The 27426-nt window shown below is 39.5% G+C and overlaps 1 protein-coding gene across 1 annotated transcript; it reads right to left on the bottom strand.

Moving 5' to 3' along the window:
- On the bottom strand, nucleotides 1-26366 carry LOC108676436. The gene is made up of 7 exons (XM_047881953.1): nucleotides 25961-26366; nucleotides 6475-6686; nucleotides 3596-3731; nucleotides 2716-2849; nucleotides 1759-1886; nucleotides 1059-1192; nucleotides 1-278 (listed from the first exon to the last, which is right to left on the bottom strand). Exons 1-7 carry the CDS (start codon nucleotides 26001-26003, stop codon nucleotides 208-210), a joined length of 858 nt encoding a protein of 285 aa, XP_047737909.1. The 5' UTR covers nucleotides 26004-26366; the 3' UTR covers nucleotides 1-207.
- Nucleotides 26367-27426: the final 1060 nt, after the last annotated feature.

Raw genomic sequence — 27426 nt, forward strand, 5'->3', positions numbered from 1 at the left:
TTTACATTCCTTTTAATTGTTTTCTTCCTCTTCTTGAAATACGTTCAATTTCCTCTTTTTATGTTTATTTTTTACATTCCTTTCAATTGTTTTCTTCCTCTTCTTGATATACATTCAATTTCCTCTGTTTATGTTTATTTTGAAAATATGCGAGGGCTCACGTGGCAGCTTTCATCCGCAATGGGAGCCTAATGATCTCCTCAGGGCTTATCTGTGATGGTATTGCTGAGCGACGTTCGTGAGAAGCGCGGCAAAAACCAGCTGAAAGTTCAAAAAATCTGAAAACGTGAAATAAAAATATATTAGTATTTGGTACATGCGCTGACTAAAGAAATTTATTTAATGATGATGAGGAATGTAGGTGTCAATGCCGAGGCATTGTAAACGCCACTTTGGCTTGGGGGTAAAAAACTTTCAGCGTTTGTAGCTGGTGGAATTTACTTAAATCCGTGGACCTGCCCAGAGAGCAGGAGAACAAAATACAATAACGAAAACAATAGACTGTCTCAATGAAAATTATGACAAATGACTAATCAAGAATATAAAGCAAATCTAAACATACATGAAAATACTGAACAATAGGTACATGATTCAAAAGGTTTAGCAACTAAACTTAACTTACGTTGGTTTTCAAGGGCTGCTCAATGGAACAAAATTGCGAGACTACTGACAAGATGATAGTTCATCTGTCTAAGACGGCTGCAAGGTGAATGAATTCCTAAAATGCGATAGGCCTAGACGACGCTAATCCGCCGAGTTAATGGTTCTCGGCACAGTATGTTCTTCCGATAGAATTAGTTCAGCTTTAATACTACAAAATGTATGATGTCAATCATATATAATTTGCAGAATTTGTCTTTGTTTCGAAGCTAAACTGAATCGTAAAATCATAATTATTCAAGGTTGTCAATAAAATTATGAATTAATAGTAGATTTACTTTATTTTGCAAGCTATTTTTTCATTTACTCGGCCTCCTCGAAAGGCCCCCTGTTTTTTACATAAACACAAAGAAAAAATTATAAATGCCGTGATAGAGGCGAGGCTTATGAGGACTCACAGCTCGTGAGGAGACGCCCTCCTGCAGCGACGCGCCCTTCGTGCCCCGAGGCTCGTGCCTGCTGGGCACGTGTGTGTAGGAGCACGTCGGTAGACTCGTGGTAGAGCCCAGGCACGTGAGACGTGCATCGTACCCTGTCGATCACACGCGTCAAGACAACTCAGTGACTTGAGTGAACAGATAAATAAATCATCTGAATGAGAACAGTGAGTGATGAATCGTGAGTCGTGCATCGTACTCTGTTGTTTGCACGCGTCAAGACAACTCAGTGAGAGAACAGATAAATAAATATTGTGAATAAGAACAGTGAGTGATGAATCATAATAAGTTTTCCGGATGTAAGTAGGATGAGTTGAACGGTATGCGTCGTTGCGAGGTAAATGCGTGATCGCCTGGATTGCAGGTAGCAACTTGAAATTTGAAGTTATTTACTGTGCAAAAATTAAGTAGAAGCTTTCAATAACGTTAAGCTTGAAGTTGCCTATGTAGTGAACCACTAAACATCTCCTAAAGTTCAAAAGATGGAACTACGTCATTTATGATGACAGGTGAGTGCCATTACAATGAATGATTAATATTGTTATTACCAAATGTGGTAATAGTATAATAAATAATCAATAGATTATGCATTAAATTAAAATGCTTCGAAACATAAAAAATTATTAACATAATATAGACAGCACTTTATTTTTGACGATACCTGACAGCACCATCAGCAGCGTCTTGGATGAGGTGCTCGCGCAAGTAGAAGCGCAGACGCAGCGTCGTCGTGAAGAGACCGTCCGCGCCTGCGGATGTGGAGGGCGGCTCCAGCCAACCTGCCCGCGGCTGTGTGAACAACCATACTAGTACATCTCGTGCAAGAACATTTTAATTTTTCAGAATCATCTATTTCTAGTGACTTATGCATACATGTCGTTATACTGGCAAATCTAGTGCAGCAGCAGGAACCTTTCAACTTTTCATAATCATCTATTTCTGTAGTGACTTATGCATACGGTACATGTCGTTTGGGGAAAAATGTACAGTTACGAAAATTTGATTTTTTTTAACAATTTCGGTCATGTGACTATCTATCATAGTTCCATCGAATTTATAACGAACATGCGTTCGCTGAACACTTCCAGCTGATTAGCCTTGATTAAGATTATTATTACCAGCTTAACGCAGTCATAATTACAAGGTTGCATAAATTAACGCAAAACATCCATAACTTTTGTTATCGTACCGCCCCAAACTTACGAGTACTCCATCTCAATGCTGATTGATTCATTTGTTCGGCTTGATTTACTTTCAGGCAGCCTTAATATTCGTTCAATTTAATTGGTCAATTGAAACCATTTTAGTTTGATAAACTTTCATAAAAAGTAATATTTACGACGATGCTGGGGGACTACTTCTTTCACTATCTCAAATGGTATAAAAGGGTTTCAGTTTATATAAGAAACTGATTATTCACAATATATTTGATAAAAGACGTATGTACAATTACGTTGTGCCGTGTAGTAGTACTTCCCAGCTCGTAACTAAAACATGAATGACTAAAATTCCGAAAGCACACAAAACCTAAATTGCGGAACTGAAAAGTCTAAATGAAAATGGAATAATTGTTGCTTAAATATGAATAAATTTATACTATTCCCTAACAACGACTCACCTCCTTGCCGTTGATAGAGAAGGTGAGTACAGGGGCTGGTCGGGTTTCGCTAGCGATGCATGTGAGCTGCACCCAGTCGTCAGGTACGTACAGCTCCTGAACACCTCGCAGCTCAGGGCCTGACGCAGGCAGCGCTACCGGGCAGGCTAAAGTAAAGCGCCCGGCCCACTCATACGTGGGGTAAACTCAAACGTAAGGCAAACTCTAATAACGAAAGGCAAACTTAAACTTACTGGTAATTCAAATTATATTACAAGCTCAGGGCACAAAATAACTTAGAAGATTAATAAACTAAAATCTCTTTGAAACTAATACCCATTGCGAAGTGATTTATCCGTGGCTTACAACCTAAGTCTGAAGCACGATTAATCTCAAATTCCCAGCCAAACTCAAATGCGCACCTAAACTCAAATCTTTAAGCAAATTAAAATAATCAAACTCAAACGCTCAAGCAAATTCAAATGCACAAGCAAACTGAAACGTTCAAACAAATTCATACGGAAAAACAAACTCGAACGTCTAAGAATTCTCGAACATGTTTATTCAGCTCAAACTCTAAAAAAAATTCAAATTCGAGTCGTAAAATGATTAACGTTATTGCAATGAACCATTTATCGCTAAAATTTCTGTAACCTCAAATAAAGTCTAGCGTCAATAGTGAAGCCTGTTAATATGTTATCTTATCAGCAACTTTGTACCTTTCGTTGTATTAATAGGTCAACTAGTTTCAAAAGAGCACCTGTCTCGTTGTTGTTGTAATGAGCATGGAAGAATTGTATCATACAAACGTACTTTACTGCATCACATCATTATTATTTAATGCATCATAATATTATTATTTACTGCATCATAGCATTATTATTGACATTGAATGAGCCACCTATTATCCGGACGTTAGCGACGCCGTAGTCCGTGTAGAACCTGGGCGCCTCTCCGGACACCTCGCACCTGAAGGCTCCGTCCGCCCCCACCGTCACGTTGGTCACGTGCACCTTGCCCCCCGACGACTTGTTCACCTGCGCCATAACATGTAGCTTGTGTCAGGGATGGTAATAGGTTTATGTGAACACTGCTAAGTGATAATTGAATCTCTGGAACCAAAATATGATAAAATATATGATCTGCTGTTTGTTAATAAAGGTTGTTCAATGACCTTATGACCTTATGATGAGTATAGGACTTCGTAGTCCACGGTCAAGCTGATGCTCCGCCTTCGTCGTCCATCGTCGTCAATGTTATGAACTTTCTCGTGAGAATCGTTTCTAAAGATTTTTTTAGTGGAATTTGATAACGGTGATCAAGCATGTAGAATTGAGTGCCAGGAGGAGAGCTTCTTAGTAGAAATAGAAGATTTATTTGCACACGGAACATATATTTGTTCAGCGAGGAATCTAAGATCATTGAAAGCACCAGATAATGAGAACGCATTAAAAGTAGAACCTAGAAAATGAAAAGTACGCCACAAACAAAAATGAAATTCACTCATTCAATTTTGTATGATAACGCATTAACAAAAAAGTGACTCATTGCTGGAGTCATAGGCTTTTGAAAATGTAGGCAAGTTCAGGAACAATAAAAAAATCGTCAATAAAAACCTTCATCTACTTTAGTTCCTATTAGAATTTCTATCACAAAATGCAAGTTTTCGCCCCAACGCCAGTTGCCTCAGAGCAAACAGGCGGAGCTCGGCCCTCATCACCCAAAAAGGCAACACAAAGCCTCAACAGTTTCATTTGACCGATAAAGTGGGCACGACGCATTGTTTACATGCGCCACAACTGCAATACATGCGGCGCGTGTGGCTGCAGTGGCGTAATTTAACAAGATTTATCCCTCATTGGAACCCAAATTAAAGGGAAACTAAAGTGCTGTGTTTCTCAACCGGCTGGCTCTATGATCGCGCTCAAGATTGATAACAACCGGGTTCAATATTGTTGCAGTTTGTAGCTCGATAACGCACGTGTATTTGAAACCAATTACTTCCAGAAATTCTTTCAATTTAATCAAAATTTGTGTTTCAAGAATTAATTCTGCTTAGGCTTAGTCATTATTACTGTGCGCACAAGACAGTTAACAGATTCATTTCATGATAAAATGAGTCATTCCATAAATCAGTACAAATCGTTGAATCCCCTACATCGTCGGTGCAATCAAGAAGTACCCGTACAGTCAGAATATCCATGCAGCAAAACTGGGGTAAAGCCGAGACCACAATCACATTTGTACGTTTGCTGGAAGAGCATCGATTTCTGGCGGCAGCGTCACCAAATCACGAGGATCTGCTTTAGTGAAGCGGGGGTAACCTTAAATGTAATTGCCGGGCCAGCATGAAGGGAGCCTTTCGATCACTGTGCGAGCTTTTGCTGCTGCGAGGCGGCACTGCGGATGCGATGAAATTTGGGTCTCGTAGTTATTTAATGCACATAATGCATTATTTGCTCCGCATATAGATTACTCTATTTAATTACACATGCTCTGAATATTTTCCTTGAAATGTATACTGCTAGCGTCATTTTTGTCATGCATCTTGCAGTAGAAATGAGAGTAGTGAGTTGCGCAGAACTCTGAGATGACAAGGATTACAGTGAAGATAAAAGACGTGATGGCCTGAAAGGCTATTAAAGATTCTCAATCGAATTCTCTGAGCCTAGAGATAACATAGATATGCATATTTCCGCCACCACACTTGTTTTCTCATCCACTACACTTTATATTTCCGCTATCACACATTATATCTCCTCAACCATGACTCACCCTCCTGCCTAAATATTGACTGGACAAAAAAAAAATTTGCTCTGCTCTCTGATTTGCATCAATCTGACAGGACTTGTAGAGGACGGATAAATGAAACAAAAAGAAAAGCATATAGATATGAAATAACAAACCAGTTTAATCACTTGTCCCAGCTCTTCAATGCGGTTAAAAATTAATTTCACGTTTAAAATATACAACACAACTTCGTATTTGCTCGCTTTTAATTGAACATTATAGTTTTATTGTATATAAACTGTATTTGTATATCAACTATAGGGAGGAAAGAACAAAGTTCTTTGGTGCAATAACAGCCTCTTTGCTCGATCAAAGGCTCGCATCAATTACACGCTGTGTTTGACTTAAGCAACGAACAGAATTCGATAATAATAGTTTCTTGCCTACGCATCGGGGCAGTATGTTCAGTTTTAGCGCATCTGCAATTAATCTTTCATTTACTTTTAGTTCTGTCTAAAGATTGACGTTAATTTCGATTCTTCTTCCATTTTACGACTTCACTCAAGTTTCTTTTCATGAATTAATTTCAAATAATTCAGGTTCCGGCAAAGAAACGTGACTTTGGCTAGTTCATCACACGGTCATGGGCTAATTTAACTCAGAAATAGAGTTTTCAGCCCCTGAATTTATTCATGAACAGGAGCCATTCTGTTCTTGAACAGTGCAAATTTTTCGCAAGTCACTCACAGGACAAATTTTAGCGTGCTTAGATATCGTCAGACAATTTAGCTTGCATCGGCCGTTGTCGAGATTATTGGGTAATATTCCTGATAATAGTTCAAGGTAAAATGGTATCCAAACACACAAGTATTAGATAGATTAGATCAGAATAATTGCCACAATTAATAGGTGTCCGTGCTTCGTAAAAGACCTGAATGCACAACTGTGCTGCGTTGCCCTACGCTTCTAAACATCAATAAAATGCTGACAATTCATAACGTAGAACTCAGGGAAATTTATAACATGCAGAGGATCCGTGCGGCGACTCACATCAACGGAGAGGAAGTTGTTGTGGAAGACCTGCTGCGTGCGGACCTTGCCCGGCGTGTACCTGTAGATCTCGTTGATGCCCTGGTACCACTTGATGGAGTAAAGAGTTTCGCTGCCCAGGCTGAACTGACACTCCAGGTCCCCCGACCCCCCCACCGCCAGCCACGGCGGGGCCACCACGCGCGTCACGTTCAGCGCCCAGCAAAATTCCACTGAGGAAATATNTAAGTCTGCTCATCCCGCGCACTGCAACTTCATATGCGCGAACATCAAACACTAACGCACGCTGCCATAATTTGCTGTATACACAGCTGCCGTGTGTCTGATAAATCCTTGCCTCATCAGACGTCCGTGCTTGATAGAACTGTGCATGAGTACATTCATCAGACCTTTGTGCCTGATAAAGCTGTACATCAGTACATTCATCAGTCCTCCATGTCTGATAGAACTGTTCATCAGTACATTCATCAGACCTCCTTGTCTGATAGAACTGCACATCAGTACGTTTGCTTGTTGCATCCAGATTTATCCGCTCTTATGAATAGTAGAACCTTGTCGCATCAGTCCTTGTGCTTGATAAAGCCATCTCCTCTGATCTTGTGAAAAGTAAAATCGTGTTTTATCAACCCGCGTGTGTCATATGAAGCATTGCTGCATCAACCGTGTGCCTCCTTGTAAGTCCGCTTCATCAATTGAATATGCCTAGCGGACCTGCTTCATCAGCCTAATTTGTCTGCTGGATCTGCTTCATCAGCCAATCCAATCTGCCTGGTAGACCTGCTTCCTCAGACTCATCTGCCTAAAGTCCTTCTTCATCTGCCTGGTAGACCTGCTTCCTCAGCCTCATCTGCCAAAAGTCCTTCTTCATCTGCCTCATCTGCCTCATCTGCCTGGTATACCTGCTTCCTCAGCCTCATCTGCCCAAAGTCCTTCCTCGTTTGCCTCATTTGCCTGGTAAACCTGTTTCATTAGCCTCATCTGCCTAAAGTCCTTCCTCGTCTGCCTCATCTGCCTGGTAAACCTATTTCATTAGCCTCATCTGCCCAAAGTCCACCCTCATCTGCCTCATCTGCCTGGTAAACCTGTTTCATCAGCCTCATCTGCCTAAAATCCTTCCTCGTCTGCCTCATCTGCCTGGTAAACCTGTTTCATCAAGGCAGGAGAGAGGGTGAGGCAGGGTTATGGCTGCCTCTCTTTAGGGGCCGACGTGACTTGCTTGGAAGGTGCGCTCAAGTCTGCTCATCCGGCGCCCTGCAACTTCATATGCCCGACCATCAAAAACTAACGCACGCTGCCATTTTGATGTGTACACAGCCGCCGTGTGTCTGATAAATCCATGCCTCATCAGACCTCCGTGCCTGATAGAACTGTACATCAGTATATTCATCAGACCTCCGTGCGTGATATAACTGAACATCAGTACGTTGGCGTGTTACATCCAGATTCATCCGCTCTTATGAATAGTAGAATCTTGTCATATCAGTCCTAGTACTTGATAAAGCCACCTCCTCTCGTCGGTAATAAAAATATTGGGTCAGAGAGCATAGTTTTAATTGATCGCAAACCGATTTTCCTCTAAAAAAGCCCATCCTGGACCGATATCTGGATTTTATACCTTCTATTCAGCTTCTTCTTTGTTCTGCTCTATCTTCACCGTGATTTCCTGGCATATACAAGCAACTTTCAGCAGTAATTATTCTTCTGCCCGAGCTTCCTTTACATTAATCAATGAGTCCAGCAGTCTGCTGGAACATCGGCCTGTGCGACGACTTCTGGCCTCCCGGAACCAATTTGTCTTTTATTTTAAATTGAAGTTTTTTCCTGCGCGGTCAGCATTAAGGGATCGAGCCGGGCGCTGAGAGTTCTAGCAGCAGTGCTGGTCACCAAACATCTCAAAACACCGCCATAATTCCCCGCTGCTCGCCACAATAATACGGGAACAAATTAATTTTTCATCATTATTTTCTGTTTTAAATATATTAGAAGTCAACTATCATGTTTCCCTCAAAAACGGATAAATAAACGTCATGAGCAGGCAAGAATATTTTTTTTAAGTGATTGATAGACATCCCGTCGTAGACTTATCATGTAGAAAATTTTACTGTATGTAGTCAATACGAAATTGAAAACCAATGTAACCAAAATTTCAGCACATTTCTTGATTCTGATGCTGAGAGAACATAACAATAAAACTATGCCTTGTATTAGCAGGTATCTTTGTTTAAGTTCCATATTTATGCTCTCGAAGTTACAATAAGCTCTTTTAGACTATTTATAACAACATTTTAAACGTGAATTTCTATGCTTTAGTTCAGATTCACTTGAAATAGGCTTAATTTTTTCATGTTAGGATTACTGCAAAGTTTTGAACAAGCTCAAACATTTTGTTTCCTGTTCCAGATTGACTCTGGGTTCTAAAATATTGTTTCGTTTAAAACAGACATAAATTTCAATTACTTGTTGATGAATGGCTTAAAAATGAGTTTGGATTTCACTCTGAATGTTTAATATGCTCAGATTTGAATGTCAGAATTTCGCTTTCCTCGTTGGTTATTCGCTGATCGCCTCGAGGAGTGCAGGCTGAGCCAGTGAGAGATCAAAGCGCTTATCCGATGAGGCGCCCGATCTGCTCAACGCTGCTTCTTTATTATTAACTTGAACGAATTTATCATGTTCGAATGAAAACTAACAGAATATAAAGCAAAAAGGAGACGAGTTAACATGTGGGATTAAATGCATGAAAATTTCATCCATACTGACAATTTCATTTTTGTCTGATGCTTGTGATATTTTTTTATTTTTTTCTATTTTTCCCCTCAAGGTTTCCATTAGCGAAAAATAAGGTTTTGGGTCATAAGTATCTGAAAATTACTGCTTATTCAAAATTTAAAATTCAAAGCAAAAATTTAAATAAAAAATTCATATGAAGTCAAGACCGTACCATGCCTCTATACTACATTTGTAAATTTTTCGCAGAAAAAACCGCAGTTTCTGGCGCAGTCACATGAGGTAGGCGGACGTCGGAGGGAGAGTTTGCTTGGAGTGTTTAACAAAGATCAGACGACAAGCCCTCGTGTCCAGCGTCATGAAATCGTAAAAATGCAGCAGCAGCAAACATGGGCTCGCGATCAGTGAATAAAGTAATCATACACGAACCGCGGTGGGGGCGTGAACTTTTATTTCACGGTGTCTACGACGGAGAACCCGGCCTTCCATAAAATCCTTTCTTCAATGTGGTGCATGCAAGATTAGAACATGCCCTGACTTTTGATCTGGCAATTGGTTTAAAAAGATAATTTAAGTCATTTATCAAAATCATTTGAATGATTTAGTCCTCGATTGAAGTAAAAAAATTCTGTTAGTATTTAAACAAAAGAATTCTTGCGGATTTATCGATTTCGGATTATATTATTTTGCATGTAACGCATGCATGTGTGACTTCAAGTACTTCAGAATATGATTGCTTAATGGTCTTTCTTACTATGTTGGCGGATCTTGCGGCAACCAAACTGAGAAGCTAAATTCTTTAGTTGCTTCGCCTTTAAAAAGATCATCGCAAAACTCCGGCGAGCACGACATAAACTTAATTGGATTCCTTATCTTCCACGCCAGAATTATTTGTTTTTATCGCCATAAATTTTGGCATCATTTGACTAAGCTAATACGAGACTCTTATCGTTATTCTGTAAAAAAAATCTCCCATCCGTTAAGTTATATGATAAGTCACCGTTTAAGTCCCTGCAAGCACTCGCTACCTTGAATGTTGGTTGGCACGTGAATATCGCTAAAATATGGTTCATGCAAGCGTTTTGTAATCATCGATCTGTGTCAGTATTAATTGAAATTCTGAAATTTACTGTCAGTAAGCTTTCAAATCGGTGGTAACTTGTTAAAAAAACGAATTTTTCACTGCTAAACGAGTATCAGAGAACACGATGGCAAATTTTTTGGAAGCGTGATAATGAGGATAGGTAATGACACTTTCCAGCAATTGTGCGTGAAGATTTTCTTGTTCGTCTATCTATCTAGTTCGTCTTATCTAAGTTTTGCCCTCTCCCCCTTGTTGGTTATGACAAAGTTGTTGTAGTGCTTGGCTGTAGCGTCTTAGGAAAAACAACGAGACATACAATATGCCAGGGACTGCAAAAGGAAAAGCTCCCAGTGAAGGATCGTACTGGTAAATGGAATTTGATTTTCCTAATTAGTCTTCACGAAATGGTAAGTCATGACCTGTTCTGAATTGTCATTAATGTCGCAACTTCAATTTGGACTCAACGTTTTTCCAGGACGAGTTAAGTGTGCAGCAAAAGTGCTGCAGTTGAGTGTTTCGCGAGACTCCTTGACAGCAGAACCTCAATATCACGTAAGCGCCACCGACGCCATACTTTTGCTGCTCTTTCATTTGTGAGATTCCCTTTTGGCGACATTTTCTTTTACGCTGAGAGGGTTCGGTTAATTGGATCCCTCGGCGTAATGAGGCATGCGATTTGAATCAGTGTTAACAAGAAGAGTTTTACAGTCGTCGAAAATGTTCTTAATGATCGAAAGCGCACGATCTCTGTGTCCCTTCGACTTTTGTGATGGCTTTATTTGAGAATTCGGGACCTGCTGACTTGATGAACTTGTTGGTATGATCAACTTCCGACACAGACCGTCTTTGGTCCTACTTGATTGGCGATTCTACTTGATACTCTCTGAAGCTATCATACGAACTCCTTTTGTGTCATGCATGCATTTTATTGAAAGCATGTACTGTATAATTCTAGCCACTTGCATGGAGCACATGCCTGGAAATTTTTAGATAACAATCAAAGCTTTCAATAAATGCTTCCTACAAATGTAATTCATGTTTTGTGATAGTTATCAGTCACATCATATGTGAGGGAGGCGGAATCACACACGATATTTCAATTAGGTGCATTGCATGCAATTTGAAGCAAAAAGCCGTACGCTAAACACTTTTTGTTTACGAATGCATTGGCATATGAATTATGTTCAGGTTTCAAGCTCCTGAAAGGTGCTGCGTGGTAGACCAAGGTTTTACGAACCATTGATCTGGTGTCTTTCTGAAGGGAATGTATATACCTGACTTTTAATGAACAGTGACGGACTGTCGACAATTTCTCAATAGACTCGGATGGATGAGTATAGGCACGTGGCTTCAGCAGTAACACCATTGACTATGACGCTGAGTATTTGGAGAAATTAAACACTTTTATTCTCTCAGTGTGGAGGGGCCGAAAATGATAAGCCAATGTGGAACCAACATCGGGAACAAGCCCACGCAAGTCCCATGACGTTATTGCTTCTTCTATAGAAGATTTACTAAACTATTACAGTCAAAATAATAACTGAGATTGTCAGGTGACGTCAGGTGACCACGAAGAGGAAGATCGGTCTTGTTATTGTTGATTATTCTTGAAGTTTCTCCTCTTAATTTATCTTTGGGTTCCTTCACGTCCCATTGTAATGGGATGTAAAGTAATACAATTAAAACTGGATTACTTTCAACGACCTGCTTATAACTTGTCACTTCAGTTTTAATTTTCTACTTGTGTGTCTAACATCGGCAACTTGCCTATATGTCCCCTCGTAATAATGAACTGTTATTTCAAGTAGATTTTTTGGTACTTATATGACGTCTACTTGGATAACGTTAAATGTTAGCTCTCCAAGTTAAGTTTCACCTGGCTCTATATCACCAGCGGTGCTTCGGGTGAATTAATGCGAATAGAACAATAACTAATCTGTGGCCTTAAATTTTATTTTGTACTTAATGGCTTTGTTTGAGGCAAACTTTTTTGAGCGCGGTTTAAATTTTTCAGTCATTGACTGTGCTATGAAAGGAACAAAGTGTGGTTGTCGCAGTATGACAGTTTTTGACTTCAACATTTTGCGTGCTTTACCTTTTCTGCATGCGTGGCAATTGCGAAGTGCGTGACGTATATCACTCTTCCCTTGTTAAACGTAGTTATATAAATTAATTATTGACAATGTTACTTATGTCCAAATATATTGGATGGTTCTCTCGCAACAACTGATTGAGCAAATTAATCGGGATAACATTTCACCGTTAGTGTATGTAAAGAAATTGCTAGCCAAGTTTCATCAGCTAGTACCACAAAATACTCCAAATAACAGCCACTATATCAATTAATTTTCATTGCACTGCAAGACAGACACTATACGACCAAGCTAAACAAATTTTCCGTTCTATAAATTATTCCGTCGTCTTCTAGCTTCTGTTTCCCATTGCTTTGTTGGACCTGCAACAATGATCGAACAATAATTGCTGACTAACTGCTTTAAAATTCTATGCAGTGGCCAATTAAATAATTTTTTATGAACGTATCTATTGGTGTTCGACGGTTAGTTGTTCTTCGATGCCAGTCCTCAAGTTACTGTGCCTCAAAGGGAATGCATTATAATTACATAGGGCATTGAGCGCCTCATTTTGTCTTCAGGTGAGTAGGGGCGAATACTTGTGCTGGCATAAATCCATTTCCAGTGAACAGTAAGCGTGCAGGGCTCATTAGACGGCGTTCACAGCTGCTAACGCGATGCACCTGTACGAACCCTAATGAAAGGATTCTACAATCATTCTGCATAGATAATTGTTGTAGAATTGTCTCCACTTCTACTTTGTGTTAGAGTCCCGTATGAACACTAATATTGAACAACTATTTGAAAGGAAAATAATGAACGTCATTTCCCAGATGCTGCTAAATTCTTATTCTCTTGCCAGCCAAATTTCATGCAAGGAAAAGATTGAAATGTTTAAATTCGTTTTTGAACCATATTTGCCTAACTCTCTTGATTCATGTACACAATCCAAGTTCTGAAAGCGCAGAGATCGTGTCCATCACAGCGACAGGTGGTCGGTGTAGCCGCCGACGTCGCTCGTGTGGTGGCACGGGCGTTCTTGGCCTCACGTCCTCACATTCGGCGAATTGTCCGCAATGGTGGGAGGTCATTTGTGCCACTAGGAAGATTTTATTACGGAGATTTTAACAGAACCTGCAACCAATGTACGCATGTGCAAAAGAACATTTGTGCCACTAGGAAGAAGCTTTTGAACCATATTTGCCTAACTTTCTTGATTCATGTATAAATCCAAGTTCTGAATGCGCAGAGCTCGTGTCCATCACAGCGACAGGTGGTCGGTGTAGCCGCCGACGTCGCTCGTGTGATGGCACAGGCGTTCCTGGCCTCATGTCCTCCCATTCGGCGCACTGTCCGCAATGGTCAATATGAAGATTTTATTACAGAGATTTTAACAAGAACTTGCAACCAGAATGCGCCTGAATAAACGAACATTTGTGCCGACAGGAAGATTTTATTACAGATACTTTAACCGGACCTTGCAACCAAAGTGCGCCTGAACGAAAGAACATTTATGTCACCTTGAAGATTTTATTAAAGATATTTTTGCAAGAATATGCAACCCAAGTACCCCTGAACGGAAGAACATTTGTGCCACTGGGAAGAATTTTTTCAGTTACTGCAAAATCGAACTATACATAAAATATAAATGAACTGAGAAATATTTGAGCCATCAGGAAGGTGTCCTTTCATGGATTCTAGCAAGTAGTAAATTGAAATATGACATATAATAAAATTTAATTTTTCGTCGAATTTAAAATAGGTAATGTTCCATTTCTAGCAGGGCTTGTAGTAAACTCAGGGATTTGGTACTAAAAAAAAAATTGCTTCAAGTAATTTTTTACAATCGGCCACGTGAAATACGAATGTATTTCACGATTGTTTCTACGCTAGAAACAATCGAAAAGGAAACCCTGAAATTAACTTTTATTTTAAGCTAACGGAATTCAGGTAATTTTAAATTTTTACATTTAATTTTAACTGACTGAATATAAATAACTATTGTGAAAAATTAAACTCTTTATACTCATTTGAATCCTGCTTGTTATTTTTTTTAATTTTTCATTATGGCGCTGAAGATCGCTTTCTGTCGCAGGACCTGACGCAAGTCAGCGGCTGCGACCGTCGATGCGCATCTTGAGGCTTCAAAAAAAGACTCAGTTTTGCAAGTTATTCGTCTGCTTGATCGGATTTGCTGAGATTGGCGAGCGAGCTGAGTCAGCAGCCATGTGGGATGCATAGCCTTCTTGAGCTTTATGACAAAAACTCCATCAAAATTGAGGCGCTTCGAGAATTGACGAAATGTTCCATTTGGAATGAAGACCGAGTTGACTAAATGTGAATTTAAAAAAATTTCATGCTATAATGTTAACTATCCAGCTGGAGCATACCTGCAAAATTTCACCTTTTCCTATCTATTCCATCCTCATCATAATATAGTTATATAAAGTTTGATATTTTCAAAGTCTATGCATGTTTTTCTCAACCTACCAGTGTCATGGTCGGATCTTTTTGCAGACAGAGGGCTCACGGCGACGTATTTTGCCTCTCGCTTTCCAGATCCCTAGGACCTTATAGGCATTAGGAACCGAGGCTTGAACGCCGTGTTCATTTGTTCTTTGTGAGAAAAAGCATTGCAGAAGATCGCGAAAATAACTTGACTTTAGGCAGAAAACAACGCCTGGCTTTTCTGCCGAACGCATGTGAAGTGCAAGGCTTGTCAGACACGACTTTCATTTCTCGACCCCCAGGTCGGCTGCCTGGTGATTCCAATGCAGGATTGGAGAGAACAAGAAGCGCTTATGATGTTCTTGCTTCAGGAGAGCAGTTTAACAATTGAAAAATGTTCAACCAATATTTTAGAATTAGAGTAAGGAATGTAAAAAAAAAATCCGAAATAATTTATCCTTTTTGCTGTTGTTCCTCTTCTACTTTGCATGCAATTTATTTGATTTTTATTCAAGATTTAAAATAAACTTAAGAGAAATTAATCTAAAGAGAAGGACCTGAAATGCTGATGACATTAGCTCGTCATAAAACCTTTTAATGCTTCTTTAACTCTGACAACTTCAACACTGTACTACTTTTTGAGTCTGCCAAAGGCTTAAATAAAATCGGCATTCACAAAGTAAGGAGAAATTATTCGTTTTTTTGTTGTTTATTACATATATGCAACATAAAAAGTTATCCGTTGGCGTTTCCATTCCAGAGTTCTCACAGTTAATCTCAAATCTAGTTCCTCCTAATTTACATGTAGAACAAGAGTCCTTTCCTTTGCCGAATTTTAAATCGTTTGAAATGAAGAGGCGAGTAGCGTCAAAGGCACCTTTCGTTTGAAGTACGCAGCACGGGCAGCTCGCTTAACAAAGCTTCCAAACAATGATCTGGCAGCCAGAAAAGCGATAAAAAGGCCCTAGCCTTGCTGCTGCAAGTACCATATGAGAGTGCAGTACGATTTAGGCGAGCGCGGAGGACTTGTGGTAATCTACCTAAGAAAATTAATATCTGACTGATTTATATACGAACATTCCAGTCCAGGAGATGATTTTATTTCATCTATTAGTTCCACGAACATTTTCGTCTCTATTTTTACCGTTTGATCGTCTGATTTTCATCGAGAAGCTGGTTTAGGGCATGGCTTATACGGATTTAAATGTCAAGTAAAAAGAGACAACGCATTGTAAAAAGATTTCTAAGACAATTGACTGCGCAAGAAGAGCAGCGACATAAGTAGTTAATGTGCTGAAGAAAACACAGCAACTACCTTTAACAAAAAAGAAAGCCAAGTTTTGTACAGAGCTCCTCTGTCTGCAGCCGAGAAAAGGAATTAAAAGTCAAAAACTTCAAGACTCCTTTGTTTTGCAATAGAGTTTCCTGGTGACAGTGAGAACACCACGCACTGAAGAAAAATTTTTTATTTATTTTTTTTTGCTAATGTTTTCGCAGATGAATTTCATTCATTAAGTAAAGTTTTATCTTCCAAATAGTATTTATTAAATTATTACCGTTAATCTTAGTTCTACGTCATAGGTCTGCGTCTTCCGAGTATGCAACGTTGTATTAACGTTGATATTACCTAACAACGTTTATTAGCTCATCGTTCAATCAACGTCTCGTGGACTAGTTCTAAATCGTACAACAAACGTTATTTCAGCAGGCATCTTGTACGAACGATGGTGCTTTGGAAAGTGACAGGGAGCCTCCTAAAAGCCCTAAACTTTATCTCACGACCTGCAAACTTCGTCAAACTACGTTTCCCAAATCGATAGACTTGGTCCAAGTTCTTGGATGATCGATCACCACTCACTGCATCGATTGAGTTCTTTCATCACGAACAGGTGATAGAAGAGAATTGAATGCTGAGGTGGCAGAATTTGGTGCATTTTTAAATACCCCATTTCTTAATTAGGATTTTCGAAACAAACTAAACGAGACACTCATAATTGAATTGTTGCTCCTAAAGAAGTTTATTTAAAGGTATTGGTGTTTGATATTTCGGCATATTTTGCTCAAATACTATGCATTTATTAGTTAGTGAGGTAGAAATTTTTAGCCGATTGCTGTGTAAAGCTTGGATGTCTTTATATGCCAATTAATTGTAAATCAACAGCCTATCAGAAAAAACTGTGATTGTCGAATATATAGAAGCACCATTGACTGCATCATTTTTGAAGGATTTAGCAGACATTTCTTACGATATTTTTCTTGTGATGATCGACTGAACCGCCTTATGGAAGTGCTTTCTAGTGACCCCTTGAGAAGCGTAATGTCAGATGAGCTCTCTATGATCTCCATCAGCGCCGTCCCAGAAATTATCGCAAGCGATGGTCTCGAAGTGGCGCTCAGAGGGATGACTTTATTGCAACGATGTCGAGATGGCAGGATTGGGGGATAATTGTTGTGTCTTACAGCGTTATTATACTGCGTGTGGGGAGTGGATGAAGCTTATGTCCTACAGGGTTATTATACTGCGTGTGGGAGTGGATGAAGCTTATGTCCTACAGCGTTATTATACTGCGTGTGGGAGTGGATGAAGCTTATGTCCTACAGTATTATTATACTGCGTGTGCAGGATGGATGATGGCTGTGTCATATACCGTTATTAGTCTAATTGCACGTAGTGGACGACGATTTAGGGTTAAATACGTGGTTATTTGAATAGAGCGTGTGTGAACGAAAAGACTTTAAACATAAAATCTTATTAAATCTTATTTTATTCATTGCATGAGTGACAAAATTTATTCAGGTCCTGCCTCTGCTTTGGCTCCAATTTTCACTAAATTTTAGAAATATTTTTTTCCAAAATACGACGCTATTTATGACAAGCTACGAAAGGAGTTATCAGTTTAAAGAAAGGTTTGATTATCATTCATGTATGCAATACTGTATTCCGCCAAATGTTTTGACCGACTAATCATCGGATTTTAAGAGGTCGCGATTTTCACTCAATGATATTTCAGATCATAGCGTAATGATTATCAACAGTATACCATTGCTTTGAATGGAAGAGGTATAAACAAGCATGCATTCCGTCTCTTTTGAAACCCACGCAACGGGAAGAAAGGAACAGAACGATGCTGACCAGGGCCTATACTTTCAAAAAAAGCTAAGAGATCGTAAGTTCGTCAGCCAATCGTTGACGGCCTTTGAAGCAAAATCCACCAATCATAGACAAGAAAATAGAGCGTAAGTACTTACGTTCACTTAGCGAGTTTTGAAAGTATAGCCCCAGACTTCATCGAGCGCGTCTCATTCCAGCGAACTGCGCCGCTACCGACCTGAGAGAATCTCTGGGGGCTCATCAAGAAACGGGCTCCCAGGCTGACGCTTGTTGCTAGCTTTTTACGAACGACTGGCAAAACATCTCCAACAAAAGATTGCTGTAGGGGCTTTCTTAACTTCTCGCAGCAGTCGAGCAAATTCAAGAAGCGGCGGCCAATTTGGCCAAAAGAAAGAGCTTGCCGGCAATAAATGCTATTAGCCTAGAGAAATGAGGCGTCTACTGATGCTCCATACCTGGCATGATTTTCGGCATGACAACAGACCGACTGAGATATTAGAGGTTGTGGTTCATGTTGGTCACACTGAGGATACTTTCGTTGTCAAAAAGAGACATTCTTGTTGAGCATAACTAAGAAGTACTAGAAGAAAGTTTAATTTGCTGGCGTGCTTTTGAGCTTGATATCAAGCAAGACTTATTTGGGGTTCATAATAATTTGAAAATTGCTTGGAATGAGAAATTTAATTGTGTGGGATAGTGAAGAGCAGCGTGAACGAATGGTGAATAAGACAAAAAATATAACTCAGTACTCACTACAGTGAGTGACAGAAAGCGCATTTTCTCGTCGGCAAAAACATGAAGTCACGGACAGACAGAAGGACATGACGAGCACAATAGCGCCTTTTTTCCATAAATAAGAAAAGGCGCTAAAAAGGTTTGGATGATGACCAATGCTTAAATATACTTGCGTGCATTCATACATTTGTATGCAGCGTTGTGTTTGATCATATGAATTTATTGTATGAGCTTATACTACATTGATGCTAAGGGTCGTTTACAGTAAAAAAGTTTCCGTATTTCTTTTAAAATTATTAATTGGTCAATTTGGTCGAAAGTTAATTAAATCATGTTGTCAATCACCGTAGACTTCTTTCAAATTTCAGATCCTCTAATTGAACGAACCAAGCAATGCGCATGACCTTAGCTTCCAGTGAAGAAACAAATTCAATTTCCTGTAAAATTTGCGAAGTTCAATTTCCTGTCAAGTTTGCGACTTTTTTGACAATTTTTTTTAAAGATATCAACTAGATATCTGCGACTAGATATCAAATATCAAGGCGGTATCAAAATAAAATAATAAATTTGAAAAAAATATTTTTATCAGAAAAACAAAAGCTCATTGACGCTGCTTCCACAGTATAGCTGTGTAAGTGAAATTTCCATAGAGTGCATTCCATGCACTCTATTTTCATAAAGTGCATAGAATTTTCATAGAGTGCAGTCGACTTAAATTCAGAAGGTGCTAAATTTTGTCTGTAGCTACGACTGAATGAAAAACTGGAGCCCTTCGACTGGCGCATTATGTTCGGGGCCTGTGCTAAGTTGCGGCCGCCGGCTCATTCGATCGATTTACAGCCCAACAATGTGTGGGATTTATGGACCGGCAACACACGGCATTGTCGCTCAAACCGATGAAACGCAGCAGACCATACCGACGGGCATCTGTGTTACTGGTCGACGGGCCATCTGCTTTACTGATGCGCCCTTGAATAATTCGATATTTTGCGGGGGCGGATGCGTGTTTTCTGCCAAGGTTACGAGGGTTATAGCAATCTGCCAACGTGCAACCAGTGTTTTGCTTCGGATATGAATCTTACTGAATTTGCACTTATATAAATATTTTCAGGTAAAAATAGAACTTTGTAATGAAATTGGTCTAAGAAGCTTCAATTATGATAGGTACTTTATATTTCCAAAATTATCAGCTCCACCATCTGATATTCAGTTTCATTTAATCTCTGGTCTGTCAAGTTTGTTATAGTGGAACATTTAATTTCTCATAGCCAGCATTTTTCCTTTGAGGCCTCCAATGGAGTTAGCTGAAAAGAAAATAGACGATATTGAAATTTCGAGGAAGCTTTATTTACTGGCCAGAAGCAAGAAGCAAAAGGCATGAAGAACTTTCTGGCCACAAATATCTCAAAACATCTTGATATTCCTGCATGAGACCACATCAGAGGGATGTGAGGGATGACACCGTGACGGTACGTCGTTGACGTGTTAATACTTCACTAAGCCTGTAGCCGCGGTATCGCTCCTTGTCGCCGCGCAGGCAACAAGGCAGGCGACCAGGCGACGTCGCTCGTCTGATTCCTGGACAATGTATAAGCAATCCAAGTCGAACTGAAGGGAAATGTAACGCAGCCATCGGACTGTGTTCCGATAGCAGGGACATAATTTCCAGTGATTTGAATTTAGGATGACGTGTGGTGTTTAATAGTATGCTCAAAACGAAGGGTTTATTTCCAGTGACTCATTTAATTCAAAGTTTATTTAAAGACTTGTTTTATAAACAATTTACCCTATAATTTTTATATTGTCATAATCTGCTGTTCTTTTTGGAAAAACTGTATTCCTCTATGATTACTTTTATTATTTTATCGTTCGCCTATACATGAAAACATGGAGCAGCAAGATGAGGGTTGCTGCAGCGGCATCCACGACATGCCTATAAAGTGCAGCTGCCGTGTGTGGAGGCGCTGCCAGGAGTCTGTCGCACAATCGTTATTCAGTTCAAAATTGTCGGGGGATTTACAGCCCGTGCGCTTCTGATTTACAAGCATCTAAACTAGCGTGCTTAATTGGCCTGGAGCGGCTCACGCAGATGAAAGGCTGAAATAAATGTAAGTAGATTAATCAAATGCAATTAATGAGCGTTTGTTTAGTTCAAAACTCACTGAAATTTATGAGCAAAATTAATAATAATGATTGTAATAATAATAATATTATTATTATTAAGAAAGAAAGATAATAATAAGAGTAATATTTATACTAATAGTAATGATATTAATAATAATTTAAATAATAATAGCGGTTTCAGGGTTTGTTAAGCTGTGGGTCTGTTACCTATTTTTGACATTGCAGAATATTCACAGGTTGTTGCGGTGTCAAACAAGCAAGTCACTGCCACAATTATGCCTTGCTTAACCGCCCGGCCTCCTCGCCATAATTATTCTAACCAAAAACTGGCGCGCAGAGCTGGGATCGAACCCGCACCTCTCTTCTATAATCCTAGTACTCTTAACTGTAACCACTGGGCCACCCTGTCATGTTGTGTACAAATATGTGGTTTCATACATGCGCACGTCCTATACAATTGTGTTTAAATTTATCATGATGTACGGAACAAAAATGAGAAATTTATACGCTCTTTCAGCTCTTTAGCCATTCTTATGACTGCTATAAATTTTGAGCAAGATGAAATGCGAAGTCTTCACGGGCTTCAAGTGTCTGGGGGTTGCTACTCTTAATATATCGCTCAACGCCTGCAGTACATTCTTCGACGTACGCAGCATGTCATGTAATGGCACCAAATTCTCCTTTTCGCCGGCCAAATGGCTAACATGGATGTAATTTTGGAAAGAATTTGAGTAGCTTTCGAAGGCGACTCACATATTGGCGATGGCGCAGGAGGCGCAGGCTTCTAAGTATGCACGAGCAGCGCGCCATGAGCAAGGCTATCAAATTTGTGGGTCTCTCAAGTGGAGGGAAGTTGCCAGCATACGAAGCTCGCAAATAGCCGCTAATCACCAGCTCATTTCCGGGCTCGGTGTCTGCCCCGTTGCTGCTGCTTAATGTTCTGCCCTCGACGGTCATTAAAGGATACTTCCACATGCTCCATTTTTGCCTGCTCACACTTAGCGGTCNGTTATAACCAGAGTGTGAAGACACGAGTTGGCACGATAGCCTCAGTGAGGGGTCGTAATGACGGGCACTTTGGTAGTATTGTGGCTACGGACAGCGCCCTCAAATGTGCCTCAAACTAATCTCGCAGGCCGTGTATTGTTGCGCCTACAGCCGCTCACACGTTGCCCTCGCTACTGCAGTCAATCCGGGCCTATAGCGCACCTACATTCTTTATGTGGGTCGTTAGGATGGCTGGCACATACGCTGTAATATGCGCCGCGGCTCCACTCGTGTGCCTCTGCACTCCTAACTGCCTTTCATGACGGTTCTGCCATACTCGTGGTTTATATTTTCTATGGTTAATTTGTCTGTGAATATTTGTTGTCTTCTGAGAGTTACGACTTGATTGTGTTTACTTGATTATCAGTAATAGCTGTCACGATTTTCACTGAATTAATAAATCTGCCAAGACAAAATTAATACATTTCAATTCCCAATTTTCTAAAACACCTCGATGGCAGCCATTACATAAAAAATTAAATAAATGCTTGCCATGCTGATGATTAACTCGCCATAATATCTAATAAAACAACGTGAGGTTTTGGAGGAATCGGGGAACATATTCAAGTCTAAGATCATTCGTCTGGGCTTACGCTCTACTAATTCCAGCGGTATTTATTTTATCTTATTTCATCGTGCTTCATTACTCATTCAGTACATAATTAAGCAATTTTTCGCTTTCAAACTTCATTCGGCTCATAAGAATATCTTGTGTTTCTTTCCTCTAGATGCAAGACGCATTCTTGGCAAGTCAGAACAAGCTGCTAAACTAGTTTCTAATAGAAGCTATACTTACGTTTAACCACATCTATTTATATGTAACCTTTCTTTCTCCCATTTTTTCGGAAAGTCTATAGATTTTCCGGCTTTTTCTTGCCAAATTTTTTTGCTTGCCAAATGACTGGTTTATAAAGAAGGGAGGAATTTCAATTCATTTCATTTCTTCTATGAACGACATGAATTAAGCGCAGAAGTTATCGGCTAAAACGCCCTTGAGTTTGCTTGAGCCATTATAGGGGACAAATGTTCCTTGCCAACGGTGCAGTCAAATGTTCACAACTCTGGTCGTTAGAATAGGAGGCGTTTGCGCTCCTGGGGCTAAAGTTCAGCGATGAAAGTCAAGCTCGGCAATCACCCTCCGTAGATTTACTCGTCACTGCCGAAGGTGCCACTCAAAGCGATCTGCGAAGGTTCACCAGTGGAAAATTTTAGATCGATGATTGAATTAAAGACCTGAGAGGAAAATTGTCGCAGTTCGTAGCCAAGACCAGAAGTTTTTTTTAGACCAGCAGGGTGTTTTCAGAACGATAACAGTATATATGTGGGTAAATGTTTCACTTCACACAACTATTTCAGGTGATATCGCTTCAATTTCAATAAATCTTATAACTGCGTAGGGATGATACTTCGTAGTTTATGCTAACGTTCACAGGTTCATAGCAGCGGGATATCCTTCACTCAAAGACTCTGGTATTAGACGCCTGAGGTCTTGTGCAGTCAGATCTTTTTTGGTAGAGAAACAACAAAATTGGAGATCTAAAATTAAATCCCAGCACAAGATATCCTGTGCGTTTAATCGGTATAGTAAAGAATGCCATCGATACTAAATGTGAGTGTGTCTTTTTCGAATGCCTTAAATGAATGAACAATCTTCTTGTATGCATGCAAGAAACTCAGTTAGATGCTCGTATTGAAATAAGCAAATAAGAACAATAAAATATTTGTTAATAATAACTCGTTTGCAATTGCACTATGTACGTTCGGAGCATATTTCAAAACGTACGTATTTTATCTTCATACGTCATTTCAACTCATCGCTTTCAGGCGCCAACCCACTCAGTGACAACATCGCATGTTCACCAACGCTCACATCACTGGAAGCTTCCAACTTATTTTGTTTTGCAGTACCTCTGATCCTCTTGCACCTGAGTGTATTCTCAGCGAAAGATTTACCAATGCTTGCCTACACAGAAAAATGCATGGAAAATATTCCTGCTGAGTCATCACAATTACTTTCTTGGAAAGTTTTTCCGGGCTTTTGAAAAACTGGTTGGAATAATGTTGCAGCAAAAAATTTTGTGGTAACTGGGTGAATGCTCGTTAGCGCTGCTCTTGCTTTGTATATTTCGTTTCTATATGTACCAAAAATTAGCATTCCTCGCACCCACCTATCCTACTCCTCAGCTATCCGTGCGTCCCCGCGATCCACTTTTCACACGTCGTCGGCAGGATTAAACTGTCGAACATTTGTGGCAGTGTAAAAATTATGAGCCACTCGTGTTGGAAGACGAGCAGGGGTCTGCTGAGTGTTCGGGACTGTTCAGGGTCGTAGGATTTAAATTGCGATCATTCGAGCTATTGTTCAGAGCCTTGACGAATGCTTGAAATAATGTGTTAGTATTAAGAGCAAAAAGAAATTTCTGCGTTTCAGCTAAGATATCCTACCCAGCACCGTGGTGTGATTTGATTCTTAGCTGAGCTGTAATACTACCAACTGCTTAAGATGTACAGATCGAATACACACAAGTAATATCCATGAAGCAGTGGAGGACTCATGAACCATGACAACAAGCTTCATGTACTTTAATTAATTAGATTGAAAATCATTCGGCGTACTTGTCATTCATAACTTCTTGCGCGATTATAATCTTAGAAAATTTTCGTCTGGTCTGGGCTCTTATAATATCATCACATTAACGGGATTGTAACGAATAGACTCAACGAGTAGCACGGCACTAATTTGACATTACATCACATATATCATGTGATTTAGTGTTGTTCAAGTTCTAAAATACAATACAGATTACTTTGCAACCTTCAAATTAGGATGGCAAAATTAAATGCGGGAATTTTTCCCACCATTACCAGTTTATGTTGCTATTTGTTAATTGCAAATTCCTTCGTTTTAATTTTTCGCTCATGTTAAATTTGGTTCAGTAGTTCTAAGAGGGAATCGTTTTATCCAGTGGTCATTCGTTCGTTAATGAGTATTTGATAGAGGCACATTGCCAATCTTGTCTAAAATTTCATTCAGTCATTAACCAGCCTCTGTATGAGCAACACTGCCCACTTAATCCGCCTAATTTTCCACATTAAGTCGGCACAACATCAGAAGCTCCTGAAGTTCTAACCGTCTTTCTGTGGCTGTTTCCTAGTCTTTTGGTTTGAGTAAAGGGTTCTATTTATTCATTAATTTATTTACGCTCTGCTACCCCTTATTCTACCGCGCTCTTGACAAATTAATTGATCAATAGGTCAATCGCGTCTAATTATTAATCATTTAAATTTCAAATTGACTATAATGCGTGTTCTCCAATGTTAACTGAGGAACCCGTTTCTTCATCTCTGGCCAACGTTTCTTTACATTTCTCTACTTTCCAACGTCCAGTCACCAACCATCCTTTTCTATTTTTCCGTCTAGAGTACCTTCCTGTTAAATGATTTACCTTGCGTTTAAACTTTACCACTTTCCAATTAGCACTGAGTCGCATCCAAATCTTAGGTTTCTTACTTAAAATATGAATGAATATGAATATTTTATGAATGAATGAATATTTATTTCTTAAAATATTCATTTTTTTCAATCGGCATTATTCATAATTTAGCCAATTTTTATGTAGGATAATCCCGTTGATTAGTGAACTTAATTACTTTTGCCTCACAGTATACCGTATCGGGAATCTACGTAGCAGCATCGTTCAAGTTTTTTTTTTTGGACACTTGGATCCAGGACGAGTATTGCAGCCATCATTGTTGTAGATTTCAATTAATCAATATATACATAAAAATTTAATTATTAAAATTTCGCCGCCTCCTATGATTGGCAAGATCTAGTGTAGAAGCGCGATTCTAAAGTTTCAATAAATATCAGCTGAAACATTTCTTGTTTTATTTATCCAACAGCGTGAAGGGGCACTAATTCCTCTCTGAAAGACAATTTTACACGCGAAACATTCTTACAACAAGGTGATATTAGTTCCAGTATTGATAGAGTAATTATACCATTCACATTTTATAGTGTCTGACTTAGTGTCATCACAGGCCAAATAAGACAACGATATCCCTAAGTTACAATGTTAGCCCCACAATGTGGCATCATCAACGACGTAGGTTCTAGAGACCACGTGAAAGACTCACCCAGGGCGCCAATGACCAGCAGCAGCAGCATCGTGGCGCTCATGCCCAACTCTGAATTTCGTCCACCACGCCGAATATTGCCTCAAAAATACGTATTCATATCTTTGTAGTACGAGGTACTAAATCCATCAAATGACTTGCAAACACCTTAAGTTAAAATGTTTGTGGAGTTAAAAGTTCTTACATTTAATTTTCAGCAAATGGCTCATGTGTCACTTACAAATAGTTCAAGCAAATCTGTAAATTATGAGACCAACGTAAAAGCTTCATTTAGATTTTTTTAATTAAAAATCCCGAGGCAGCTTTGGCGTACCGAGATGCACGTTTAAACTGATAACGGAGAAGTGATAAGAAGCACGAGTGACGACAGGTCAGGAGCGATGAGGCGCGCACCACCGCACACCGCGCCAGACAAGCCACTACTGCCAGGAGCTACACGAGGACAGCGACTCACAGCACAAGTGAGAGGGTCGCGTCATGAGGGCACTTCGCGAGGTACTTCGACGCGTCCAACCTGGGTTCACTCCGTCCTTGGCAAGACCACAGGGGACATACTTTCAAAAAATCGCTAAGTGAACGTAAATACTTACGCTCCATTTTCTTGTCTATGATTGGTGGATTTTGCTTGCGTGGCCGTCAATGATTGGCTGATGAACTTACGATCTCTTAACTTTTTCTGAGAGTATGGGCTCTGGGCCTATACTTTTAAAAACGTTAAGAGATCATAAGTTCATCAGCCAATCATTGACGGCCTTTCAAGCAAAATCCACCAATCATAGACAAGAAAATAGAGCGTAAGTACTTACGTTCACCTTCCGGGTTTTGAAAGTATGGCCCCAGAGGTTATTACCACGGCTATAGGAGTGTAGACCTTTATGCTTAATTCTTGTAAGGGACATACATTAAGGAGCACTTGGTCTTTAAATTAAGGAGCACGGACATAAAACACCTGGTTTTCGAGGATATGCCAGGAATATATTAGGTATGATATATAAGCTAGTTAGATGAAAAAAGAAACATCAAGATGATTATGGAATTCGATAATATTGTTAAAAGTCATGCATCCAAAATAAAAGTATATGTAGAGATCACGTGCTGCATCTTTTATTATAACATCTTGTGCCATGTGACCTGTCGGTCCATCCAACATCTATTGAAAATTTAATGAAATTTTGAGAATATCATCAACAAATATTATTCCTTTAAAAATAAATGCTGTGCTTGACTTAAAACCAAGAAAATCATACCCATTTGTGCCACTCTTTCAAGTAGGCGGGAATCAGCACCGTGTGGTAGCTAGCATTCGTGGCCGATTGACAGAAGTTATTGGTTTTCATTTTTTACTCCTAAATTATGATAGAATTTAGCTGTTCCTGCAGAGCAAATCACACGCAGGAATCCGTTAATTCGATAGAGATTAGAATATTTCATAATAGTATTTTATATCTTACTCTGCTTGTTTCTAT

The sequence above is a fragment of the Hyalella azteca genome, unplaced genomic scaffold (genome assembly GCF_000764305.2).
Source record: "Hyalella azteca isolate HAZT.00-mixed unplaced genomic scaffold, Hazt_2.0.2 contig9217, whole genome shotgun sequence".
NCBI classification, from domain to species: Eukaryota; Metazoa; Arthropoda; class Malacostraca; order Amphipoda; family Hyalellidae; genus Hyalella; species Hyalella azteca.